Below are 27,896 nucleotides of genomic sequence, written 5' to 3' on the forward strand. Positions count from 1 at the left end.
TTGTTTTGCCATCTTTACAGTTGGTCGGAAAATGGGCTTTTTCAATGGAAAACTTCAATGTTTCATCAAAAAAAAGAACACTTTTCAGTTTTCAACAACCACAAACAGTAAACATTCACAAGAAACCTGAAAGTGTTTGGCTGAAACCTGCCAAAAACTGAAAAAAAAATCTGCTGAAAACTAAACCTTTTTCAGTTTTTGGCCAAAAAAAAATGTAATGTGTGGATTTTCAGTTTTCCAACGAGAAAACAGACACTTTTCATGAACATTTTTCTTTTGTTGAAAATGCAGTTTTACAACAAAAACAAATTTCAGTGGAAAATTTTCAACCAGCCCTTACCACCATCGAATGCCAGGATTCAAATAGCAGTCTCTTACATTTGGCCTCCAAACTGCTAATGATACTTTTCAACAAGACAGTCACTGGCATCACAGAAATGGCAATTTTAATTCAAACTTTCTCATTCATATACAGTACTGCATTTCAGCAACATACCTGAGGAAACTAATACTTCTCAGCATATACAAAGAATTTCCTGGTGCATTCCAAGAGCTAGTCAGACATGATTTTCAAAGTGTGTCAGGTGGGAAAAAATCAAATTCATTTTTCCCCACAAGTAAAAGACCTCCAACTACTACCTTAAGTAGCCCAGGTACATGTGTTGCTGGGCTATGTTATTTCTCATATATCAGTGGTATGTACAATTAAATAAATAATCCACAGAGGTTACTGAAACTAATTCAGTAATAGCTAATTATAAACACAGGTCTGGAGACCGGGCTTTCCAATAATACTCATAAGGTGGGCAAGAGCCCACTCTTCCTAATCCTGCTCTAGATTTGGAGCTAAAATTTTTAAAGATGATGAAGGAATTTAAATGCCTAGCTCTTACGGAATTTTAATGGGATTTGAGCCTCTAACTCCCATAGGTTCTAGCCTAAATTATTTAGGAGATGTTTTTAAATTTAATTATAATTTTTTTGTTAAAAATTATTGTTTTCTTATTTTTAAAGCTGTCGTTACTACCTTTCTAATGCTATAAAAATAACTTGTATTTCAATAGCACCTTCCATCCAATGATCTTCAAGTTCCTTGCATATTAGTAACTAAGACTTGTGTGAAAAGATACATTATTATCCGCATTTTACAAATAGGGAAACTGAGGCACAAAAAGCTGAATATAAAATCTATACCTCTTAACTCCCACTCCTATCCCTAAGCCACAAGACCATCCCATCTGCCACTGATTATGGCCATCTACTGATTTCCCAACTGCTCTTTTTCTACTTCACCTCTCTATTGGATACTTAACCCTACATTTCCAAAGTGGTGCCTGTAGTCTTTCAACTCTCATTTATATCAATGGGTGTTAAGATGCTAACTTAGGGTACACTTCACCCTTGGACAGAGAGGGGCCAGCACAAGAAGTGGTGCTCTGTGTTGGCCTGCTACATGGGATGAAATTTCACCCTCAGTTCATGCCAATTTGAAAATGTAAGACATGGGCTGAGTCTGTCTGGATCTGTATGATCTGACTGGTTCAGAAGGGAACAAATGATGTACTGGCATCTTCCGCAGCAAAGAAATGCATGTGTCATGTTGAAAATGTGTTTCTTGTGGCAAATCTTTGGAAGACCCTAATCTGCTGTAGTCTTTGAGTCTCAAGACACTTCTTAGAATTATCTTTGAGTAATTATGAGAGAAGGCATGGCATTAGTGGCATGAGCAGAGAACTGGGAACCTGTTATTTATTTTGGAGGGGGTGCAGTCACAGAAACAGCCTCATGAGATGTACATCTCATTTTCATGAGAGCCCCCAGGGATAGCAGTTATATTACCCAAAAGTTACCATTATGTTGTAAAATACAGGTAGCAACCAGTCAAAAGACACAACGCGTCTCTGGAATTTAAGCTTGAGTGTTTTGCTTAATACAGCTGAGCAGGAATTTATGCTGTCAGTGAAGTTTTCAGAGTCAGGCTATGCTATTTAAAATGAAATTTCACACTAATGAGCCTAAAATAAAATAATGTCTGGAAGGGGATTTCAAAGTACACTCAATTGTATCAGTCATTGCATATAAACAGAGAAAATTGCATCCGTAACCAAACAGCGTCCTCTGCTGGACAATAACATTTATTCAAACGGATTTTACCGAAATGTTGAAATTGTGTTTTGAAGACAACGTTTGGAGTCATACTAGTCCTGAAGGAAAAGGAGAGAAAGTACGGTGCTATAGATTATACATTTGGCACAAAGAACTACTCTAAACATCAGTCTTTAAAATGGTGTTTCATGTTAAATCTCTAAATCTGGATAGAAAGTCAGACTCCATTTACTTCAAGAGTAGATCTGAGAATCACAGACTGGAAGGGACCTCGAGAAGTCTTCTAGTCCAGTCCACTGCACTCAAGGCAGGACTAAGTAGTGTCGATTCCATCCCTGACAGGTATTTGTCTAATCTGCTCTTAAAAAACTCTAATGACAGAGAATCCACAGCTGCCCTAGACAATTTATTCCAGGGCTTAACTACCCTGACAGTTAAGAAGTTTTTCCAATGTCCATCCTAAACCGCCCTTGCTGCAATTTAAGCCCATTGCTTCTTGTCCTATTCATTTTTAGCACATTTTGACTTTATCCTTTCATATTTTAACATTAATATAATTCCTTTGTGTGTGTGGGGGGGTGGTATTTATCAAACATGGGTTAATAATTTGTAACAAATAACATTCAATAAATGTGCTCTCTCTCTCTCTCTCTCTCTCTCGCTGAATAGACTGTAAACAATTTTCTCCACTGTATTTTTTTTATATAAAAATTTGGGGGAAGGAATTTCTGTAGCTAATTTTTAGTCCATGGCTCTTTTATGAGCAGTTTGTTGCCAGTATTCGATACTCAGTCTGTTCTGAGTAGATGCACTTGGTATGTTTCTGTTCCTTGGATAATCCTAATTCTCATGATCAGGTTTCCAGTGCAAATCTGAAATTAGCTTTCAATGACTATTCTACCATATTCCCTTAAAATTCACAGTTCTTGCCAATAAACTCATTTCCTATAAGGTTCACAGAAAGCAAACACCGAGGGGAGTGTGACCACAGTCAAAAAGAATTAGTTTTAAAATTCAAATGAATATTAGCTGCATTTTTGCATAGTATTTGCCTAGCTCTAATATTTAACCACAGAAATTGCTCTAAAGGAACATAAGACGTTACCCTGCCATATTTGCTATCCTTTAACAATTTCATGCTCCTTTCAACACCTGGACAAATAGACTACTTACAATTTCTTGTGACACGATGTAAACTGCGATAAACCTTTAGGAAGGATTATTAACTTCAGAGTGCTTGGGTGATGCAGAGTTCAAGAACATCCCTGGTGCAGTGCAAAAGCAAAGGAGACCTTAGGTCAGGACTGAATAAACCAGATGCCCCAGTAATTTAGAGGTTTGTGGTTGAAATTGGTCAGCATGAATGTCAGCTGGTGTTTTGTAAAACAATTACTATAAACAATGAAAAATATATTAGCAATAGGGCTCTTTGCAAACCAAACCTGGCAAAGAAAGATTTGTACATTGTAAGGCCAAAAGGGAGCATCACATCATCTGGTTTGAGCTCCTGTGTAACAGGCCCATGCAAAGGAGCCTTAGCCTAAGTGGTCAGTATGGGATCAAACCTTTGACCTCAGTGTTAGTAGCACTACAGTTCAGGGCCGATGGGGCGGGAGGGGGGAGTAAAGCCGGTACAAATTACTGGGGCCCGGTGGTCCGGAAAGGGGCGCAGGGCCTGGCTTCCCCGGCTTCGCTGGCCCTGTTTAGCCGGTCCGCCCTTGCTGCGGGGCCCAAACCACTCTTGGCGGCCCTGCTACAGTTTAGCCAAATAAGCTAGCCAGCCCACAACAAAAGGCTTTCTCAAAACCAGAGAAGAGATGAGAGGCCTTTATATAGTCAGTCTAATGCGCTCCCAGCTGACCTTTTTTTTTATCAGGTGAGGAGGGTCAGTCTATATTGGGAATTATTCCTTAAGGGTTATATTGAGTTTTTAAATTCAGTCCTGGAGGCTGGGGCAGTGCATAGCTGCACTGTTCCTTCCAACTCTGAGACACAATTCCTTCGCTGCTCCCCACTTGCTCCAAGGATGAAGTGTGCTACTGCCACCTTTAAAAGGGTCCTGCTTCCTTCACCCCTTGCAGTCAGTCAGCACCACTGGCTATCACACTGGGGAAATGGGAAGAACCATCATTGCACCATTTTTCCTGTGGGGGCAGATATTAGCTAGAATGCTGGTGCCAAAGGGAAACTAGAGCTGCGATTTAGGTAGCCCTAATTCAGGGGAATGAAAGAGCTTTATTCCCCACTATTCCCCTGTGTGATTTTGTTAGGCTGGCTAAAGCCTGCCCTAAAAATGAAGCATTATTCCACATAAATGTTCATTCTTGTCCGTCATATTAAACATCATAGGTACTAATAACATATAAAGGAGCCTTTACACACATGAATCATCCTATTGAACTCAGTGGGAGCATTCGTGTGATTAAGGAATATGGGCATGTGGTAAGGATTTGCAGGTCCAGGCGCTAAGAATGTAGTATACTCCCCACTAGTTTCATAAATGCTTCAAAATTATACAACACAAAATGCATTTTCCCCCAGTCTTATCCATCATCACGATGTCAAGTTGAAGACATCTTTTAATTAAAAAGGTGGGAAGGCTTGATCTCCTATGGCTAATATAGAAGCAGTGATCATTTTTACAGTCATCTGACAGTGAAACACTCTTCTTTCCTTTTATAGCCATTTGCACACATTGTGGTTGGAAGAGGGGCGGAGGAGCCAGAGAGAATTTTTATTTTATTTTATTTATTTTGTGGAGAGATCAGTAGGCATTACTAGTACTGAAATTATGTTGCCTTATCTATATGCTTGGACTTTATGAAAGATGATAAGATTTGTAGAGAAAAAACTCAAAGAAGAATATTATTCTTGGTAAGGTTTGGTGTGTATGAGTTAATAAATTATAGTTGTCCTGGCCCTTAGGAATTCTATTCTGTCTAAATTTCAGTTTTGTTTTCCACTTTCCCTCCCTGGTGGAGTTGAACCTGGGAATAGCATCACTCAATGGCTCGTTAGTTTGATAAACTGGCATAAGTGACTATAGCTACAATAGGTACCTCTAGAACAGAAGCATTTATAGGGCTCAGGGGAATTCTGAAAAACACCAGAAAGTCTTTAGGTACTGAATCACAGCCAAGTATTCTGAATCTTTAATTTTTTTATTTTTTTTCTGCAAGAATGTCAGCACTAAAATATGGAATATGCTTTTCCCACTTGGTTTCTATTACTTGTAAAGCATTCAAAAGCTTCTAGAATAGAATTATCTCTGTACCATGCTAGTGAGCAAGCAAAACTCCTCCGAGTATTAAAGGAGTCCCTCTGCTGGGGTTGCTTTCCATTTTCGACCCAATAATATCATAAAAATGACTAAATATTAGACTTGAGCTGTGCAATTTTGAATCCATCATATATCTGTTAGTTATCATGTTTATCCCAGCAGTGTTTCACCATGCTGCTTTATTTATACAACACATGGCTAAATAAATTTCACAAGATAACTAGTTTATTTTCAGAAATGACATATCCATCATCAAAATAACCTGTTAATTATGACAGCCAACCTTCAGTATAAATTGTTTGTTTTAAAGGTTGTTCAGGTTATGGTAGCAGCCAGCCAGTATCTAGGAAAAAAAGAGAATTTTAAAAAGAAGCACGAAGCAGTAAGAAGAGAAAGAAGGAGTGACAAGCACAACAGAGACGGGCTTGCGAAGATGAAAAGTAAGATGCAGGTGCCTTTTTTAAAAAATCCAGCCACTTTAGAATTCTTTGTTGTGGCTCTGATTCAGCAAAATGCTGAAGCACATACTTAGCTTAAGCATGAATGGGAGTTAGGTATGTATTTAAAGTTAAGCATGCAAGTATGTGTTTTGCTGAAGAGAGATATATTTAAGCACATGCTTAAAACTAAACATGTGCTTAAATGGTTGCTGAATCAGGACCTGACTGTCCCAAATAGCAAGAGGGAAATTAGCATTCAGTGCATCACTAGTGGGACTCTGGGGTTTCCCAAAGCTACAGGCAGTAAATCTAGGCTGCAGAACCTGTTGAAGAAAATATTGTGAGGATCAATTAATTTGAGGTTTTAGGACCCAGTTTAACTCCCTGAAGTCATTGACCACAAGATGCTGGGTACTCAGCACTTTGGAAAACAGGCCACTCATGGAGGTACCTAAATATGAATTTCAGCATTCCATTTTACAAAACTTGGCCTGTATCCTGTAAATGCAAAATATTTTTCCAAGTTAAGTGAAGGTATAAATGGTTTGATATTAGGCCTAGATCTCCAGAATTGTATGTTTGTGCACTTAAAACCTTAATCAGGTTGTGCATTTACCACAGCTCTGCATACAATTGGTGCATACACAAACAGAAAGCATATGTGCATGCAAATGATGCAGCTGGTCATTTGTTTGTTCAGGTTCACACACACTGTAATTTAACATGTAAATTCCAAAAAGCAAGGCTGACGAACATTAGTAATAAATCATGGATGTGTGGAAATGAATAAGTATAATCAGAAGCTTACTGGGAAACTGAGTTTAATCCAGGACACTTACCCCTAAAATTTCCTAATCACGGCCCTGCATTTTTTATTTTGTGACTGACAACAAAGCTTGGTTGCTGCACTAAACAGCACAAAACCCTGAAAATTTACCCAGCATAGTTTTTAAACCAACTTTCTGACAATGAATAATTAGATATATTACAAAGAAACAAATTATTTTGTTATATTATTCATTTGCAGTATATTCTCTGTTGTCAATGTGTTGTGTTAGCATGGTGAATAATATTCACACAGAATTATTTTAGGGTTCGTAGAGCAATAAGAGATATCTTCATTTAATCCGATCATTTAATCTGAGAAGCACACTTATATTGAAAATATTGTATAAATAGAGAATGTATTAAATGTCAAACTACCTACCTTGCATTATGAATTGAAATGACATTATTTTAAAACATTTGAAAAAGAATTATCGTAATTATACGTTATCATCATGGAGACAGATTACCTATTCTTTTAACATAATTAATTTGACGCACAATGAATTTATGTTGCTGCATATGTCATTATCCATCAATATAATGATGAATTACTAAGAATTATTTTCTAGAATCTGTTATTTTAATTGCCCTGTTTATATTTCTATAAATCCATCCTTCATTTGTCTTTCTCCTACCTCTGAAAATTTTAATTACGAATTACACTTCTTTTCGTCTTTCCACACCCACTGGGCCTGATTCTCATCTCACCTGAACTGGTTTTACCCCACTGTAAATACACTGGGAACAGGGGAATAAATCCTGATTTACATCAGTACCTGCAAGCCTAGAATCAGGCCTTATGCCTTTTTTAATTCCAATAATTTTTATCTTTGTACTTTTTCGTAATATTTCTCTTCTCCTACACCCATTCCTTTAACATTCCTTTAATCTGATTTTTTTTCTCATCCCTGTTAAACCTTTCCCACTCTATCTGGTTTGCAAGACAAATACAACAATAAAAGGTAAAATATTTTAGGGGTTTGTCTCACTTTTAGTGCTTTATCTATAGTTCATATAAATCAAAAGGTATCTTTCGTTTATTTCAGTGGGTTTTGGATCAGCTCCCTGGTTTTTCTAAGATGGAAAGCTAGGATAACACTGCCCCAGTGTGATCTCAAATGACGTAAGGATGTCTGGAATTTTTATATAAAGGTAATTGTCTATGCAGTTCTCGTTGTACATAAATCTCTTTCTTTGGGAAACCAGCTAGGCCAGAGGTGGGCAAACTACGACCGTGGGCCACCCGTGGTACCCTCCTGCCCGGCCCCTGAGCTCCTGCCCCGGAAGGCTAACCCCCGGCCCCTCCCCTGCTGATCCCCCCTCTCCCACAGCCTCAGCTCGCTCTGCTGCTGGCACAATGCTCTGGGCGGCGGATGGCGATCTCCTGGGGCAGCGCAGCCGCCGAGCCTGGCCTCACCCCGTGCTCTGTGCTGTGCGGTGTGTGGCTGGTTGCAGCCGGGCAGCGCCGCTGCCCGTCCTGGTGCAGCTGTGCTGCCAGCCACCGGTGCTCCAGGCAGTGCGGTAAGGGGGCAGGGAGTGGGGGGGTTGGATAGAGGGCAGGGGAGTTCGCGATTGTGGTGAGGGGGTGGGGGGATGGATGGGGTTGGGGCGGTCAGAGGGCAGGGAACAGGGGGGTTGGATGGGGCAGAGGTCCCGGGGGGTGGGGGGGCAGTCAGGAAGGAGAGGGGAGGTTGGATAGGGTGGCCAGAGGCAGTCAGGGCGGGGGTTTCAGGGGCGGTCAGGGGACAGGGAGCAGGGGGGGGTGTATGGGGCAGGGGTCCCGGGGAGGCTGTTAGGAATGAGAGGAGGGGTTGGATGGGGGGCCAAGGGGAAGCTGGGGTGGAGGTTCCGGGGGCGGTCAGGGGACAGGGAGAAGGGGTAGTTGGATGTGGCAGGGGCCTCGGGGGGCAGTCAGGAAGGAGGGGGGGTTGGATGGGGTGGCAGGGGGCAGTTAGGCGCGGGGAGTCTGGGAGCAGTCAGGGCACAGAGAGCGGGGGGTGGGTAGATGGGGCAGGGGTTCCGGGGGGGAATCAGGGAACAGGGGGGTTGGATGGGGCAGGAGTCCCGGGCGGGGGAGCGCAGATAAGGGGTAGCGGCCAGGCCACGTGTGGCTGTTTGGGGAGGCACAGCCTCCCCTAACCGACCCTCCATACAATTTTGGAAACCCGATGCAGCCCTCAGGCCCCTGAGCTAGGCCATGGTTGTCCAATGCAGTGCTCTGAAATGGCTGTTTAGAATTCCCTGGTTAGGGAACTCTTTACACCCATATGTTTTTTAAATTCGTCTTTCATGATTGACATTTGTCTTTTCTGAGCCTAGTTCACTTGCACAGCACTTGGAGAGGGCCTGCAGCAGTGTGGTATTTTCATTTCAGTCAGGTTAAGGGTGAAAAAGATTACACATGCATACTGATTTATGCCTTTTAGGCTGGAAATAGCATCAAGTGTGAGCTCCACAGAGTCTGCTCGGTGGTTCAAGCTCTCAGTATAGTATTATACTGTCAAAAGTCAATCCTCATACCGCAAGGTGTTTTATTTATTATTTATGTAGCATCAAATGTTTGCTAAGGCCTATAAAGACAGATATGAAAACCAGGTCTCTGTCCAAAACAGCTTTCAATTTAAATAAAGCCCTGACCCTACAAACATTATGCACTTGACAAAAGGTACTTCTGTGAGTCAAGTTATGCATATGCATTAGTGTTTATAGGAATATTTCCATGCAAACCTTTCATGCAACTGGGTGATTCTTTTGAAAGTTAAATGTTGTTTAGTGTAGTTAAATACGGAAGTTTGCTGAATCGATCTTCAGCGATGCTGTGACTCAGAACTGCTTTGTAACATTCTGTGTGAAGTTCCATAGATTAGTAAAAGAGTGCAGCTGCCCCCCTTTTTCATTTCAGGAGGTGCTGGCCAATGCCTTTCCTCAGATTACCCTCAGTCCTTTCCTTGCAAGCATAGGGAGCTAAGCAGCTCAGGCTGCTGTTGAGATGCTGGACTGGCCCCCAAATGCTTGTTAGTAGAGAAATGGCAGGAATAAGGGGAAATATATTCCTTTATGAGCTGCCAGCTGTAGGAGTGATGTTAGCCTGCATCTAACACTATGTCTGTATGTGTGTATATATATCTCCTCAATATATGTTCCATTCTATATGCATCCGAAGAAGTGGGCTGTAGTCCACGAAAGCTTATGCTCTAATAAATTTGTTAGTCTCTAAGGTGCCACAAGTACTCCTGTTCTTCTTTTTGCGGATACAGACTAACACGGCTGCTACTCTGACATATGTCTACACTATGAGCTAGGGCTGTAGCTCGCATACACAGAGTTGCACTAGTTCGATGAGAGCTAGTACGAGTATAAATATAGTAGCGTAGCCACAGTAGCACAAGCCGTGGCAGCACAGCTTAGTGGTGACAAGTATAAACCCGCCTAAACCCCATAAATAGATACTCGGCATGGCTTAGCTGTGCCGCTGCTGTGATAGCAGCACTATTGTATAATGTACTTCCTATGAGTGAATGTAAGTCTTCTTTTTAATCGTATTCAGCTGACTAAGTAATAGTGATTGTTGGGGAACTGGATGGTCCCAAAGATTGTTAATGGACTGGCTACTGTGCCTTTCACCTCTGTCCAGTGGCGTTGGAACAATTTTTATACTGGGGGTGCTGAAAGTCATTGAACAAAACTGTAAACCCCGTATATGATGGAAACCACTTCAAACCAGGGGGTGCTGCTGCATCCCCAGCACCCCTAGTTCCAGCGCCTCTGTCTCATTGGTTCAACTCCAGTCTTCACTGGTATCAATTAAAAGTTGTTACCCAAGTGTCTCCAGACACCCAGTTCAAAAGAGAAGGCACATTAGTGAGTACATTTTCAATTCTGTTGCCTATGCTGTAGCTGTTGTGTGGAAAAAGAAAGGACTTCAGTCTTCCTGGGTGTCATTCTAGCCCCTTCCATAGGTAATAAATTCAGTGAAAACAAACAAAAACCCAAAACAAATAATGTCTGAGATCTATACTATCTTTTTCTAATTGCGACAGGCTGATGTTTTGATGGAAGGCAATAACAGAGTGAAAACTGATTAAAACAAATTATTCTACACTCCAACATGGTGACAGGTTTCAGAGTGATAGCCATGTTAGTCTGTATCAGCAAAAAGAATGAGGAGTACTTGGAGCCTAACACATTTATTTTGGGCATAAGCTTTCATGGGCTAAAACCCACTTCATCAGATGCAATGAAGTGGGTTTTAGCCCACGAAAGCTTATGCCCAAATTAAATTTGTTAGTCTCTAAGGTGCCACAAGTACTCCTCGTTCTTTCTACACTCCAAGGTACAACTGCAGCTGAAATGAAGTATACTACTATTGCAGAAAAAAATAATTTGGTTATATCTACCTTGGATAAAAGTAAATATTAATTTACTATTGCAAAAAATAGTAAAAAGGATGAGAGGTGATGTTTCAACGATTAAGCCTTCTCTAAACTGTGGAAAAATAGATTAAGGCTGATTGTTGTAAATATCTTAACCATGATATATTTTGGACACACTCCAAAGAAAGCATCATTAGCACTTATCATATTTTCTACTTCTAGGTTATGTTTTCATAAACTCATTTTATAGGCAATAACTATATATTTATGCTGACACAATAGAAGGTGTGTTTCCAGAGTTTTAATGGAAATCCTGTAAGTCTAGTCTAGTGTGATTTAAGGATCCCAAATGCATTTCTAAAACCATATTGATGTTCAGGTTATCAAAGCCACTGTGGCTTAATTCAAATTTGGGGATTATTTTAAATAATTTTATGGTATTATTTAGATGTCATATGTAGAACTGGGATTAAAATTTACCTGTAAACTCAAAGAGGGATATATGTAGTGTTTTCAATCATCTTCTTCCTAAACCTACCATGTGTTATTCAACACATTTATTCAGCGGGCTCTGCTCTGGAGACCAGAACTAGGATTTTCCCCTCCTGCATCCTAGTCGGTCCTATGTCTGCAGCATATTGTTTTGACAAAATAAATCAAGAGAGAGATCATGTGGATGCCACTTTCCCAGGGTAGTAGCACTCCAATTGTAACATGAACTGTAATCTGGAACTATGTGCATGTGTTTAGAGTATACACGAAACTGCCAGCATTTATAATTGACTACACACAAAGGACTAGGCGAAAAGAATATTCCGGGTGCAAAGTCAAGCACTCAAAAGTGAGGCAATGTCAGAATTCAATTTGCCTGTTCAACCTTAATTCACCCCGTTTGTGGAGCTGCATTGGGATCTAGTCTTTAATTACATAATCACATAATACTTTTCCAATCTGCTCCCTCGGTGGCCTTCTCCCACTCCGACCCTGGTCCAGCTCTTTGTCCCCTCTGCATTTGAGGGAAGCTGCTTCTATTCCACCTCAGAACTAGCAGAGGAATCATTGAGAGCACAGCAGATAGACTATTCCACCTCTTACCGTTGATACCTAGTACATAGTAGCCTGGGAGTAGTGATTGTAGGGAAAGTCCTGCTCAGCTAGGTCTGTGTCCAGGAATCTACCTGTGGGGTGGCTACACAGGAATGCAAATGGAGAAGGAGTCCGGTGGCTCTTTAAAGACTAACAGATTCATTTGGGCATAAGCTTTCGTGGGTAAAAAACTCCATGCGTTTGAGGAAGTAGGTTTTTTACGCACGAAAGCTTATGCCACTAGACTCCTCGTTGTTTTTGTGGATACAGACTTACGGGGCTACCCCTCTGTCACTTGGAGGCACTTAATTTGCCTTGTTGGGCTTGTAGCTACCCACGCTGTACGAGCCGTGCGGGGTGCGCCCTGTGTGGGATGGGTAAACATGAGCACCCTCTTGTGCAGAGCTGGGGAGAGACAGGCTACAGCACCAGCCCAGCATGCTGCGTGGAGCTGCATGGAGAATAACCAGCAAGCCGCAGCCTGCAGAGACACACACAGCAGCAGGCAGCGCACTAGGTATAGATTATAAACGGCACTAGCAGCAGCCTGCACCGAGTGTCTATAGGCTCACCAGCCGGGCCGGGCTGCCTGGCGCTGTACAGAGACCTGGCGGCGGCCGGCCCAGTGGAGAGAGACTCTAAACAGGCACCTGCCTAGAGCTGCACAGGGAGGCGAGGCGAGGCGAGGCGCAGCAGCCGCCCCGTCCCCCCTGTGTCCCCACGTGCCGTCCCAGAACGAGCAGGTGGGTTCCGGGGCCCGGGAGGGCAGCGGCCTCCGCTGCTGTCACTGAGCATGCTCACAGCGCGCGGGCACGCTCGGCTTGGGCTTCTCCACGTCCGTCCCTGCCCGGGGCGGGGGGTCCCCGCCGCCAGTGAGCCCCTTGCCGCTGGCCGAGCTCCCGGGCCAGGCCGTGCAGCGCGCCATGAACCCGGGCGGCGGGAGGGCGCCGGGCTTCCCGGGCCCCGTGCCGTGTAAGTGCCGAGCGGGCTAGGCGCGCTCCGGGGCCCGGGCAGGCCCCGAAACCTGAGTAGCGCAAGAAGCGGGCGGGAGCCAAGCCCGGGAACGTGGCTCGGGGGAACCCGAGTGCGAGCAGCCAGGGGGCTGGGCGGCCTGCCCCGCGCCGGCGCGCAGCGAGGCTCCCCGGGCGGCCCCGCTTCGGAGTTCCCCAGGGGGCCCGGGGCCTGGGCGAGCAGCAGGTGCCGGGGCGCAGCGAGGGGTCGCTCCGCGGAGAGCGGCGGAGGCGGCCGGAGCCATCAGCCGCCCCGGTCCCGTCGCTCACCGGGGAGGGCGGACCGCAGCGGGTCCCGGGCTCCGACACCCCGCCTAGGAGAAGCCCCTTCATCCCGGCCGCAGGCGATAGGCGCTGCCCGGCGGAGATCGACTCTGGCCTGCCGCCTCCCCTCCCCAGCCCTCCTCCGGCGACGAGATCGGGGGTCAGGGAGAAAGAGGGATCCGGGGGTGAAGGGCGGGAACTGTTCTAGCCCCCCACTGAGGGGCATTGGGTGGGAGCAGGGGCGGCAGAAGTAGGGCAGAGGGATAGGTTAGAGGTGTGGGGGCAGTCAGGGCTGCCTGTTGAGGAGTAGTAACTGTAAGAAGGGGAGCTAGGAGGAGTTTGGGAGAAGGCAGATGGGACATGTCCGGGAGTTAGGGATAGGGGAGGCACTGAGGCAGGGGAAGAAGTTGAATGTTAAGCAGTCAGTGCAGGGGAGGAGGCAGGGCAGAAGGCCGTGGGAGGGAAGGACAGAGGGGAAAAGGCAGTCTTGCTGCTTGGGCTCCGCTGGGCAGCACAGGGGATGGGGAGCCAGGCAAGAGATACCCTGACACTTCACTCCATGCTGCCTCCAGGACTATCCATGTTCATTAAGAACCCGCTCCCCCCCCCCCACACACACACACTTCCCCCCGCCCCATACTTGGAGCACATTTTCTGGGAAAGCTCCCCGGGTGCATAGGGCAAGCTCCCTGGGCCTAATGCAAGGAGCAACGGTGTAGGTCCTTCGGTCCAGTGCACAATGGCATTGTGCAAGCCGCCTGGCTGTGAGAGTGTCACTGCGCAGCATGCAAAGATGCAAGTTACCAGACTGCAACTGTCGTGCAAGCCCCTGTGGCCTAGTGTGTAACATGGAAAAAGAATGTAGCCTTATCAGCAACCTACGGTTCAGCATTGCAGGCATGCAGGCTTCACGAATCACGTTTCCCAGGAACCTTAGTGTAACTTTTTTTTTAGGTTGGTGATGATCGAATGGCTTTGCACTTCAGGCTGCTCAGCACAATCAACTCCTGCTGAAGTCAGTGCCCAGAAGCTTCATATACCACTAAATATGTTTAGTTCTTCAGTGGTTGTAACACCCATGTGCTGTCATCTGTTGAATGCTATGCTAAGAAGAGGGACAGTATTTATAGAGTTCAGCATTTTGGTTTCACAGGTCCTATTATAGCTCTTCCAGTAGTAGTTGAAACGGATATGTTGCAGTTATTCAATGAGAAACTGAATGCATGATATACTAATCGAGGCCCTGATCCATATGACAATTGATAATCTTATTGGAGTCTCTCTTCGCTTTTGTGTAGGAATGTTTTGATTTCATCAGTGTAAATTATTTGATCTCCTTCCATTTTTGTAGTTCCAGGAGGCACCACTGTCCTAGTGGAGCTCACCCCAGATATTCACATTTGTGGCATTTGCAAGCAGCAGTTCAATAACCTAGATGCCTTCGTTGCTCACAAGCAAAGCGGCTGTCAGCTGATCAGTGCAAATGGAACCACTAGTACAGTCCAGTTTGTCTCAGAAGAAACTGTGCCATCAACACAGACTCAAACCACAACCAGAACAATCACTTCAGAGACTCAGACCATCACAGGTATTGCTTAGGAATTTGAAAGCAGACATCCTATAAGAAAATAGAAATGTAAATCCATGTACCCCATCACAGTAAGTTAAAATACCAGTTTGCACACAAGTATTCACATATGATTTGGTGAAGGAAGAAGAAGCAAACTGACTATTTGGTTAGCTTTGGTATAACGCTATGCACTTAATTTGACAATTAAAACTATTAATCCATTTATAATATCTTAAGCCTGATGTGACGTGCAGCCAGCACTTAATGAAAGGGAAACTAATCAGTGGCAGCATTTATGAAAAATATTCAAATGACAGGGCATTTTTAGTGGTGCCCTTGGGTAACAAACACAGGCTTAGAGTTTTTGTTGATCCTCAGTCCAGGTCCTCCTCATAAGAGAACACTGCATCTGGAACAACTGCTTCCACAATTAATTAGCTAGAAATATCGTGATACTCAGTATTCCTACCTCTGCAAAGGTTTAAATCGGGCTGAAGCATATGCAGACCTTTACTTGCATAAAGTTACATGCGTGCATGTTTTCAGGCTCAGGGCCTCATTTACTTTGAACTAATTTGAACAGACACATAAATTTTCAGAGAGATTTGCAGAAATGTTTTGGGATAAAGAATCTGATATACAAAAGCCTTAAAACGAGTGAAAAATTGGATAGTCAAGTGGACTGATTTCAGGGCTGGCTGCCAGGAATTTTTGAGTTCAAATCCCTGCCCATGATTCACTGGATTTTGGATGAATTGCTTAAATTATCTGCCTCTTATTTACTCACCTGTAAAATGAGGGCAATAATACCAACCTATTTGATATTAGGACATGGGTGAGATTTAATCAACTTAAAAGCCATTAATTAGTCCGCATTAAAATGTTTTTCTTACTATGTTTATAGTTGATAACTTAAAATTCCTGTAACTGAAAGAGATTAGATATTTAAAAAAAAAACAACTATTTTTTTCAGTTTGTTTACTTCATACTTTTGACAGCATTTTGTATAAAGCCAGTTTTGCTGTTTCCCCTGAATACTGATTTAGGGCTCTGATCCTGCTAACATTTAACAACATACATAACTGTACTCATATAAGTAACCCCCCTGCACAAACAGCAGAAGAAACTGACTTAGCCCTGAGTCCTGCAATTGGATCCACACCATCACATTCTTGTGCTTGTACAAAATCCCACGGGCTTCAGTGCAACTTTGTACTGGTGCAAAGGACTAGCCATGCATATCCAGTTTCAGGATAGGGGCCTTTGTCTTTTTTTTTTGCTTACTTGGGGCTTTCACTTGTAATAGATAGAGAAAAACATTTTATAAAAGAATAGGCAAATGTGATTGTAAAACTAGAACTAGATACGGGTGATGCTTAATGGAATTTGATACAGATTGAAGATGTTTATACTAAGAAAGTGGGCCATTTTATGTTTTTAGTTTCTGCTCCAGAGTTTGTTTTTGAGCATGGCTACCAAACATATCTGCCCAATGAGAGCCGTGAACCTCAGACTGCCACTGTTGTCGCCCCATCATCAAAAACGCGTTCCAGAAAATCCACTACTGCAGTTGTCCAAAAGAAATTGAACTGCTGCTATCCAGGTTAGGTATTGGCTATGTCTTCTTTTTTCTTTCATTTTGCAATTGGTGTGTTTAGTATAGTTATAAATATGCTAGGTTTGCCTAATTTCATGAAATTAATCTGCACAGAATCCAGAAGACAACATGATATGCTTCTTTAGGCCTGATCCTACACAATTAAAGTCAGTGGGAGTTTTGCCATTGACTTCAGTGAGAGTAGAATCAAGCCCTCAGACTCTGATCTTGCTTTAATGATGTGTGCTGGTTAGGATCAATGGGGCTCTACCTGGCTTCCAGGTGTGCTGACACACATCGCTGTAAAAGTAGGGCCTGATTTGTATCCTCCTAACTGTGTTCCCAATCCTTCAACTCATGTGAAGAATCCTGAAATTTATTTGCACTGTATCCACAGCTCTGATGAACCAAAGCGTTTGCAAGGATGGACTGGTTTTAAATATTGTCAATATTTAAATCATATTAATCGGCAAAGTTCCCATATAAATTCCTGCAAAACAGATGCTTAATTCTTTCATATAGGATTCAGTGCTGCAAGGCTTGGGAGTTAAACTTCCCTCACATGGGTAGTCTTGTTTATTTAAATAGAGTTTATAGTATTGTTTCAAATCTTTCCTTTACCTGAGAATCTTATTTCACATGCACAGTTTTAGTTTGCGCGCACACAAACTTTCAGGGCCCTATCCAGTATTCTTGACTCAGGCAAAACTCCTGAGAATGAAGGCCCAAATGTGTTAGCTAGGCACCCACTATCTCTAATCTGAGACTATATGTGAAATTAATTAGTCTCCCTGTGTCCCCTGTGTACTGTAGAGTGCATCTCAAAACCCAGGCAGAGATTCCACACAATTTGTTTTAGAGATTACCACGAGAAATTCCAGAATGAGTTAATGCAGAGAATGAATTATCTTCTAGGGAAGCACTAGAAGACTAAAGTTTATAGGTAAGTATAGCTACTTACTTATTGTAAGTAAGTATATGCAAACAAGATGTGGACTTCATTTTCCGGCAGTGTTGACTTCCTTCTCTTTATTTGTATACACACATACACACACAGAGCGTTGATAAATTTGACACAGAAATGTTACAGATATATGCCGAGAAAGGCAACATCCCGAATCTGTCAAAGTACATGTCCCCCGTCCCGTTGTCTTGTTTGTTTTTCTTAAATTTAAAAATCTAATTTTTTGTTTGTGGTATCTAATTTATTTTCAGGTTGCCAATTCAAGACATCATATGGTATGAAAGACGTGGAACGTCATTTAAGAACACACACAGGTAAAATCTAAAACCATCACCTTCTATTTTTCCTTCTTGTTATTGTCAATAGATGTTTTCCCACAAAATAAGCGTCGAGTTTTAGGTGGTACAACCTACATGTTCAAGAGGCACAATCCCTCTCCTAGCTTCTTGGAATGCAAGAACTGTCTCTTTCACATGCCAAGTCCCACATTATGGTACAAACTACTTTAGTATAGGCCAGTTTGTAACTTAGTCATCTGGCCCTCAGATTTCAGAACATCAAAAATGATGTATGCTTCACTCATCACTGACACACAGGAACCTACGTGGCATGAATGGGAAGCTACTTTTTCAGTGCATCACCGTATTGTACTATAGATTAGGACAAGAAGTTAAAAAAATTTTAGTTTGACACAATAATTTAAAAAAAAATGTAAATCATTTTCAAATGAACTTTCAAAAACTAGCATAAGGGGACAGTTTTTCAAAGGGTCTTCTGAATGTGCTTGATTCCTTACCATCTTTTCTGTGCTTATTAGGAAGAGTGGTTAATGTGGAGGTGTTTAAAGGCATAAACATTGGAGGTGAAGTTAAGGAGGCCTTTGGAAAATTCAGGCTATGGCGATTTGAAAATTCTATATAGTTTCTTTGTGTTTTGTTTAGTTCCAAGATTGTGTCATTACAAAAGTTCTTATTTAGATGCTTTTTTGTTGGTTTTCAGGAGATAAGCCCCATAAATGTGAGGTGTGTAGCAAGTGCTTCAGTCGCAAAGATAAGCTGAAGATGCACATGCGTTCCCATACTGGGGTGAAACCTTACAAGTGTAAACACTGTGACTATGCAGCTGCCGACAACAGCAGTCTCAACAAGCACCAGCGCATCCACTCAAATGAGCGTCCTTTTAAATGCCAGATCTGTCCTTATGCGAGCCGCAACTCTAGCCAGCTTACTGTCCATCTCAGATCCCATACTGGTAAGTCTAGACCAGAATTTCAGTCTGTAAGACTTCAAAACGCCTTGGGCCATATTTGAGGTATTTTGATGCTAAAGATATAGATAGGTGCCCAGTGGGATTTTCAGAAGTGCCGAGGTGTCTAACTCCCAATCTGGAGTCTATTATAGAAAAGTTGCAACAGTTTAACTAAATTGATTGCGATATTGAACTAGTTAAACCAGTGCAATCTCCAAATGTAGACACCCTTGAACTATTTTAATTTCTGCCTAATTCATCTTAGTTTACATCTGCAAATTACTAAATTCAGCTAAACTTTCATTGCTGGTGGGGTCCCCTCCAGGTCAAGGCTGAGGCATGTTAGCAGGACAATATGAGGAAACTGGCCTTGCTGCTGCCCATGCTATACTTGTGGATAGATGATTTCAGTCTCCAGAGCTGTCAGCCCACACACCTTTTGCAAACACTAAATCCATAACTTCTTATAGTTAAATTATTTTCCTAAATTCTCTTTTAATCAGATTTTCTCTTGTAGCTTGTAAAGATACAGAAGTTTTGTGTGACTGTACAGTTATCTCTGACATACAATGTTTTTCGCTTATTCTGTGGTATTAGATTGGTTTCCATGTTGTCCTTTACAGATTAATTCTGTGAATGTTAGCTGTAAAGTGATTACTATTCAGGGTTTACCATATTAGCTTTGAACCTGCTCTAGGTTCTGATTCAGAATTGAAGTACTACACTGTACATTAGTTCAGATGTAGGCAGTGTGGCATTTATTTCCAGCAGATAAAAAAAATAAATCACATGTGAAATGTGGAGGAGCAGAGGGTCAAAGCAATCTGTCCTTAGCAGAAGAGTCTTTTATGCTTCACAAATCTGCTGTGGTGCCACAGGCAGGACAACTAGGGAGCTGTTTTACAAGGTTCACCTGTTTCTGCTGCTACATAACAGGATGTGATGGCCAGTAGGAATTGTACATGGGTGAGTCAGATACAATCCAGAGAACACCTGATGTAGATTTACCTCCTCTAACGCAAGTGTGCACAGATTACACACAGGTATATATATGTAAACTGTAGCAGTTGTGCCCCTGGAAGGATTAATCCACGGGAGAAGGAAAACAGTAGTTTTGCTTTATTCTTCTCCGCTTTTCCACCAGAGTAAGGTAGCTTTTCACTGCCACCTGTGAAGACTGATGAATTGGCACTTACATACTTTCTGCCACTGGGAGGCCAAGTGGCCCTGATTCCGAAGGATTCAGCCAGTGAAGAACAAGGAGTGAATAAGCCCTTTGTGATATTTAGCAGGTAAATAGGGTGACATGGTCATGAGAACGCAGTCTTGCTTTGCCAGTTTAAAAGCACGCACAGCCTTTGTGTCAAGTTGTCCTTTCAGGGCCACATGCTCCCTCTCCAAATAAATAATTTGACTTCTTATACTAGAACTTGTGGAATTAAAATGGTCTCTTCCCTGCTGTTCCAGGATGGATGAGGGAAAGAGGCATGTGCCAGGAGCAGATTCTCTAGGGTCTGCTGAGAAGTCAGCATAGTCCCAATTTATCTACATAGAAAAGTTATCCTTTCACTTTAGGTTTCATGACTCTTCACTTCATTAGCAGCACAGCTCCCTTTGAAACCATGCTGCATCTGCCTTTGCCCTTCCAGGCTTGAATCTAAGATGAATTGCAAACAGAGGGGAGTTCTTCCAGTAAGTTTTGTATGAATTACCTCTGAGAACACCTCATTCTGTAGTGGGGTCAGATTTCATCCCTACCTCCTATCTATCTAGGAATGCCCACTCTTGCAGAAGTCCTGTGGTGGCTAGGAGGCAAGAGGGAATGTGTTGAAGTGGGAGCTGTGTTCCTGTTTCTACAGATTTGAGGTCTTTTCTGACCCTAACCCTGTTCTGTTTCTACTTCCCTTCATTGCTCAGTATGTGATGTCAGGTCTTTAGAGCAAGAAACTAAACTCTATCTTTCCCAAGTAAATCTTTTTAGATATGAAGAACTTGTGTCATTCGTTGCATATAAATACAAAGCTTTAAAAAATTATTACATCCCTATTGTTCACTAAGAAATTAAGTGGAGTGGATTAGTTTAAAAGAAAAATTCAGACATGTATCCAGGATGCAGGTCCTAATGGTACTGAATCAACCATTCTCTGTACTACCAGAAATCTGTTAGAAATTCATAGAGGTAAATGTCTTCGTGACCTACAGTAGAGCCTCAGGGCATGGCTGTACTTGCAGTTGTAGAGCGCTGGGAGTTAAACCAGCCTTCAGAGACTGCAGCAGGGAAAACGCTGCTGAGTGTTTACACACTCAGCTGGAAGCGCACTGGCGTAGACACATTAGCAGCTCTTGCAACGCCACAAAGAGCAGTGCATTGTGGTAGCTATCCCAGCATGCAAGTGGCTGCAATGTACTTTTCAAATGTGGGGGGTGGGGTGGAATGTGACAGGGAGTATGTTGAGTGTATGTGGAGGGAGAGAGTGGGTTTTTGGGGGGGCTGAGAGTGTGTCAGCATGCTGTCTTGTAAGTTCAGACAGCAGCAGACCTCTTCCCCCCCCCCACCTCTCTCTCTCACTCAAAGCAAGCAGCAGCCAGCTGTCAGAAACGGAGCTTTGAAAGGGCATATCCGCATTCCTACAGCATTCCTACAGTGAGTTCGAAACAATGACAAGAGTGGCCACGTAACTTAAGGGGATTATGGGATGTTTCCAGCGCTCAATCAGAGCGCAGTAATGCAACATCTCATTCACACTGGCGCCGTGGCGCTCTTGCGGGGGCGCAGCAAACGTTATTCTACTCGCCAAGGTGGAGTACCAGCAGCGCTGTAGCCACGAAGTCAGAGCGCTCGGTGTGCCTTGCCAGTGTGAATGGGTAGTGAGCTAGTGCGCCCGGGGCTCCTTTATTGCGCTGTAACTCGCAAGTGTAGCCAAGCCCTCAGAGTTACGAACATCTCAGGAATGAAGGTTATTCATAACTCTGAAATGTTCGTAACTGAACAAAACCTTTTATGGTTCTTTCAAAAGTTTACAACTGAAAATTGACTTAATACAGTTTTGAAACTTTACTATGCAGAAGAAAAATGCAGCTTTCCCTTTATTTTTTTAGAAGTTTACATTTAACACTACTGTACTGTATTTGCTTTATTATTATTTATTTTTTCTCTGCTGCTGCCTGATTGTATACTCCCGGTTCCAAATGAAGTGTGTGGTTGACTGGCCAGTTCGTAACTCTGAGGTTCTACTGTATATAATTTGGAGTCAGATTTTATACACCCTTGCTAATTTGATTAATCCTTTCATTCTCTTAATTTCAGTGGAACAATTCACATGAGTAATAGTTTTCAGGATCAGGGCCCTGACTTTCTTTTTTACCTCTGCCAGTGTCAAATTGTGCAAGGCCAGTAGTGTAAATATGTATAATAGATCAATCTGCAATTTAGAAAACATATGTATTGCAGAATTTGAGTACAAAAGTGAGTAACACTGTCAGTCCAATATATGAAAATTGAGCTATTGAAATATGTACTATGCCTTCATCAGTAAACTTGGTAAAAATTCAATAGTGGAATCTTACAATTCAACTAGAAGAGTATGCAATTGTGACTGTAAAATAAATAAGCTACACTGGTTGCTAGTGTATCTTCGTTAATAAAAATCTTTATCACAAACATAATACGCTATATATCTCAATTATTAAACAGATGTGAGATTTGCACAGTATGCCACAACTTGATTTGAAAAATAAGCAGCTAAATCAATGACATATGTAGCTGGATAAACAAATTATGCAAAATTATACAGATATCACAAAGATCTATAAAATATTAACATGTAAAATAAATTAGCCATATGCAGCTTGATTATTAATGAACAAAGCATTGACTGAACTTAGTACATTCCTGCATTTTGTTTGTCTTACATAGCACCCTATAGTTCTTTCACTTTTCTCCTTCCATGGCGTGACAGAGTAATACCAAAATGATGTCTTACTGTTCAAGTGGATCAGAGAAGAACTGTTAAGAATGAATAGTATTGTTTTGCTAATGCTAGTTACTACAGTCAGCTTCTTTTGTTTTTTAAATCATCATATTCTGAATGGAGTCATTGTCTTATAAGTCCAAGCCCTGGATTTGATCCAGTGATTATGAATTAAATATATGTGGTTATTTTGGCGGCACATATTGTGACAACCCTACGAACGCAAGGAAATGCAAAGAACAGAGGTTTAGGCCCTGAAGATGCAAATGCTTATACACATAACTAACTTTCCCCATGTGAGTAGTTCCCTTGAAGTGATTATTCATGAGGTTAAAGTTGAGCAAATACAAAAACATTTGCAAGATCTCGCATTTGAATCCTTTGACACAGATTTTCAGCTGCAGCTATTTCTAGTCTTCGTGTGTGTCCCCATAAAAAATTGTGCATGTACATGTACTGTGCAGGCACACACTCCTACGTGCATCCTAATTAACTTTTACTGTAGCTTGTGGAAAGTTGGTTGGTCACATAATGCAGAATCCTCCATTTCCAACTGTTGAATTGCAAGACAAAACTATATACTAAATAGTTCCCTAATGTTACATTTCTATATAAGTAAACTCATATGAATCCATACATCATTATTTATCTTTTGCATGTTTCACTCTTTTAATTTTTCTTTTCCAATTATGGTGCCTCACTACAATACAATTAAATTTTTCCCCAATACAAACTGTAGGAATATCCTGTAAATCTGGAGTAACCAGTGTATTTTCTGTGCATCCAAGTATATGCTACTAAGTGTTGTCCTTCCCTATCACCTTCCTTCTTTGCTTTTTCAACATTTGCTTCAAAAACTGAAAATCTAGCTGAACACTGCACCTTTAGTTACCAGATTCTACAAATATAAGAAATTTGAGCCAAATATTCTAGGGCAAATGTAGCATAGAAGAATAGGAACAGACGTGTAAATTATTTTGGAGGATGATTTTTAGTTTGGGTCTTCAGTGGTAAATATTTTATTATCAAAATATTTTAAAAAGATGATTAGCTAGTAATTTAATTCCACATAGTTTGGAACTGATTTAATACTCCATCATACTTAAGTTCTCAGCATGACTACAGTTATATGTATATGCTAACGTGTATATTTAGGAAAGGTTTATAATGCATCAAAATCTAGCAGAGACGCAACTTCTTCGGTTTTTAATGTTTATCTCAATTAGCTAAAAGCATTAGTTGAGATGCTCAATCTTATTAATGAGGGAGGATTGAGAATCTTCAGTAGTTTGTTTTGGAACAGTGTTCCACCATTCATACCCCTAAAATGAACTAGAAGTGGAGAACATCTGGAATACAAATACCAAGGAACTGCAGGGTCCTGCAAGCATGCCCAAATACTCTCTCTATCCAAAAGCACTCTGAGCCAGGAGTGGCTACTGTGTTTCCCACACAAAAGTGTGTCTGATCAGCTTCAGGTGAAACAAGAGAATGCAACATTTGAATTTCACCTTACTAAAGAATTTAGTGCATTGTGGAAATATGTTGGGAAATTTTAACTGGAACAAATTGGGTTCATGTACCAGTTTAAGTTTATGCAGTTAATTGAAGCTTTCAGTCTGTCCAGGAAGTCCTGTAGATTCGTGGCTTGACTCCTCTAATTTAAATGCGTGTTTTGTTGACAGGAGATGCTCCGTTTCAGTGTCGGATGTGTAGTGCTAAATTTAAAATCAACTCGGACTTGAAGAGGCACATGCGTGTGCACTCTGGAGAGAAGCCTTACAAGTGTGAGTTCTGTGACGTCCGCTGTGCCATGAAAGGGAACCTGAAATCGCACATCCGCATCAAACACAGCATGGAGAACACACTCAAGTGTCCAGAGTGCGAGTTCCAGTGCGGAAACAAAACAACCCTTCGGCATCACTTAAGAACCCATCAGCCTGAGCAGCCAGTGAAGTGCTCAAAATGCAACTACTCTTGCTCTAACAAGGCAGCTCTCAAGGTGCACGAGAGAATTCACTGCGAGGATCGCCCTTTCAAATGTGACTTCTGCAGCTTTGATACCAAGCAGCGGAGCAATCTGACCACGCACGTGAAGAAAGCCCATGGAGACAAAGTCAAGATTAAAAAGCAAACTACTGAGAAGAAAGAGGGAGATAAGTCAAAGCAGGGCAGCTCCAGGCAAGTAGCCAAATTGGATGCCAAGAAAGCATTTAAATGTGGCCTGTGTGAGGCTTCCTTTGTCCGAGAAGATTCTCTTAGGAGCCATAAGAAGCAGCACAGAGAGTATAATGGGACCAAAAGTACTGAATTGGCTGTTTTGCAGTTGCACATGGACCCCAGTAGACAGACCAGTGCCCCAATTACTGTAAGTCACCTTCAAGTTCCAATTCAAGCCACTCAGGTTTCTCCTTACAGTGAAGAAAGGGTCAAGATCGTTGCTGGCCATCAAGTGCCTCAAGCTAATGGAACAGTTCAGGCTGCTTCAGTGAATGTTATGCCTCCCACATTAGTTAGCCAGAATCAGGAAGACCTATCTGCAAGTAGCCAGTTGCAAATACTGCGACAAGTCAGTCTGCTGGCACCGCCGCATCCCCCTGTTTCTCAAAGCGAAGCTGTGTCAGTGGGGCAGCCAGCAGTTCTTCTCACTGCCCACGACCAAAGTGACAGCAGTACTCTCCACCAGACTTTGATTCCTGCTACTTCAGTCAGTAGTCACAGGGCTTCAGCAAGCCAGACTTTCATCAATGATTCTGGAATCAGCTGCTCTGACTTGGAAGGGCTCAATGCTTTGATTCAAGAAGGGGCAACAGACGTGGCTGTGGTTAGTGATGGAGGTCAGAGTATCTCTGTGTCAACTTCAGCTCCCCCTCCTCCCATCTTTTCCTCATCCTCTCACACACAAGCACCTAAGCAGACCTACTCCATCATTCAAAGTGGAGTCCATACAGCTTCGCTGTGTCCTGCAGACTCCATACCGGATTAGTTAAAAAATTAGCGCAAATTCCGCCCTGGATTGCCTTGTGACGCCTTGAAGTCAGTGGGATTTTCATGACAGTGAAGTGAGGACCAGATTTTCAGGTGTCCTGAGATTGGCCTCTAACATTCCATTTGCACCACTTTGCACATATAGTCATATGTTGCATTCTCACATGCACATGCAGTGACTTGCACCTGCACACAAGGCTGTGCACAATTACATGCATTGGAAACTAGAGGCTACAGTCTTTGAAAAATGTGATCCTGAATATCAAAGCAACTGTTTAAAATTTCACGTTTCAAAAAAACTTCCCAAAGCAGGATTTACTTTGCGCAGCAAATGTCTTATTTAAACAAAATAGCTTTTTTTTTTTTTTTTTAAATCAAATGCAAAGAACATCTCGCCTTAAGATACCATCATGACAAATTCCTATCCCCTGTGAAAAATCTGAGGGCAGGTCTACACTATGGGGGAAAGTCAACCTAAGCTACGCAATTTGAGTTACGTTAGTAGCATAACTCAAGTCAACATAGCTTAGATCTACTTACCGCAGGGTCCATACTATGCTATGTCAATGGAAGACGCTCTCCCGTCGACTCCTCCTAGTCTTCTCCATCCGGTGGAATACTGGAGTCAACATGAGAGCGATCTGTAGTCTATTTAGCGGGTCTTCACGAGACCCACTAAATCAACCCCTGGTGTATCGATCGCCGCAGCGTCGATCCACCGGTAAGTGGAGACAAGCCCTGAGTAAGGTGGCTTTGTGCAACGAACCAAAACAGTTATTCAGAGACCCATTAAAACCTAGCCAGCCCAAACCTCCTCTTGCAGGTTACTGTAGGACCTACCCTGTAGCTGTGCTCTACTGCATATAAGCCCTGATCAGGCAAAGTATTTAAACATATGAGTAGCCCCATTGTTTTAAGTGGAACTTTTCTCATGCTTAAAATTGAATATATGCTTAGGTGGTTTGTTGGATTGGGTCTGTAATGGGAGCACTCTCTGTGGTTAATCTGTCTGTTGCTAACATAGTACAACAGTGGTTCTACTTTTTGGACTTTGTACATGGTACCTATAATTTCCCCAAAACAAACATCTGTTCATTTTTTTCATTACTTGTTAGACCATTCAAACTGCTGGACATAATTCTAATAGAATTTCATGCTATCTAGGTGCTACTATTTAGATAAAAAATTAACAGTATATTAAACAACATTAAGAATTAAGGCCCCAGTCCTTCAAACACTTACACATTTGCTTAACTTCACTTGAATAGCCCCACTGAAGTGTTTTCAGGATTGGGGTCTGATTCAGAACCAGACTTATCAGGATGAATTGGAGCCAGATTTTCAAAAGTGCTCCGCACACAGCAGCTCCTAATGTGACAGTTATCACCAGATTTTTTCAAAGTGCTCAGAGCCCTTCTGGCTGAGTTTTTTGGGAAAAAAAATCTGGGCATTGATTTCAGTGCATAAATGGGAGCTGAGATCTTTTCAATATCTGGCCCCTAGAAGCTAAATGGAGCATTGACAGAGAGCCTGAGGTCTGATCTGGTGTCCATTGAAGTTGATGGAAAGAACTCCATTGACTTCTGTAGGAATTGGATCAGACCCTTGGCAGGCTGTTTAGCTAACAGGCTGTAATGCTCTCTGTATTCCCAGAACTGTGTGCATATCATAGTGGCATCACAACATGTACACTCAAAAAGGCGAAAGACGAACCATAAACCCCTTAAAGGTATACTAAAAATTGTATCTCTGATAGTTGTGCTAACTTGTCATGAGCCCATCAGCTGGTCCTGGCTGATTATCATTCCCCAAGGAATGCCCTGCACCACAAAAATGATTTTGGGATTCTGTCTAGAGATTTGTGGCAATTGCTAATTACATGAAAAGTGTATTGAACTCAATAGGGGTTGGGGGGCACTTAGCACCTTGCTTTAGACACTCATGCAGAATCAGGCCCCAAAGTACTTCTCTTAAAATAATAGAATGCTGTCTGTGTGTTGGTGATACTTTGTGTCATAACAGATCTTTTATGCAAATCATGTATACAGCACAATGCTTTGTATCAGAAGGGTCCTTTAAAAAAAAAAAAATACAATATATTTTTCCAAATACAGTGCTGCAATTTTATGTCATTTGTTTTGGTGCTGCATTATCATTTGTTTTTAATTGTG

The 27,896-nt window shown here is 42.2% G+C and overlaps 1 protein-coding gene and 1 long non-coding RNA gene across 3 annotated transcripts; one reads left to right on the forward strand and one right to left on the reverse strand.

Annotated features, from left to right (window-relative positions):
* Nucleotides 1–1,822: 1,822 nt before the first annotated feature.
* LOC117885607 lies at nucleotides 1,823–5,730 on the reverse strand. Its single transcript, XR_004647799.1, has 3 exons — nucleotides 5,670–5,730; nucleotides 3,280–3,371; nucleotides 1,823–2,204 (listed from the first exon to the last, which is right to left on the reverse strand). It is a non-coding gene; the product is annotated as an uncharacterized LOC117885607 (long non-coding RNA).
* A 7,189-nt stretch (nucleotides 5,731–12,919) lies between these two features.
* Nucleotides 12,920–27,838, forward strand: ZFP64 (ZFP64 zinc finger protein). Of its 2 annotated transcripts, none has more exons than XM_034787476.1 (6): nucleotides 12,920–13,085; nucleotides 14,739–14,975; nucleotides 16,399–16,560; nucleotides 17,770–17,832; nucleotides 18,518–18,769; nucleotides 24,423–27,838. In XM_034787476.1, exons 1-6 carry the CDS (start codon nucleotides 13,037–13,039, stop codon nucleotides 25,721–25,723), a joined length of 2,064 nt encoding a protein of 687 aa, XP_034643367.1. In that variant the 5' UTR covers nucleotides 12,920–13,036; the 3' UTR covers nucleotides 25,724–27,838. The 2 variants fall into 2 exon arrangements, with proteins under 2 accessions (XP_034643367.1, XP_034643368.1); XM_034787477.1 differs by lacking the exon at nucleotides 12,920–13,085 and adding an exon at nucleotides 13,219–13,310.
* The last annotated feature ends 58 nt before the right edge of the window (nucleotides 27,839–27,896 follow it).

The sequence above is a fragment of the Trachemys scripta genome, chromosome 12, assembly GCF_013100865.1.
Source record: "Trachemys scripta elegans isolate TJP31775 chromosome 12, CAS_Tse_1.0, whole genome shotgun sequence".
In the NCBI taxonomy this organism is placed as follows: Eukaryota; Metazoa; Chordata; order Testudines; family Emydidae; genus Trachemys; species Trachemys scripta.

What these genes read in the sequence shown, in the direction of transcription:
- ZFP64 (XM_034787476.1), top strand. Translation starts at nt 13,037, where the DNA reads ATGAACCCGGGCGGCGGGAGGGCGCCGGGCTTCCCGGGCCCCGTGCCG. An exon ending in AGAGACTCAGACCATCACAG is followed by an intron (nt 14,976 to 16,398) that starts GTATTGCTTAGG and finishes TTATGTTTTTAG; the next exon opens with TTTCTGCTCCAGAGTTTGTT. An exon ending in ATTGAACTGCTGCTATCCAG is followed by an intron (nt 16,561 to 17,769) that starts GTTAGGTATTGG and finishes ATTTATTTTCAG; the next exon opens with GTTGCCAATTCAAGACATCA.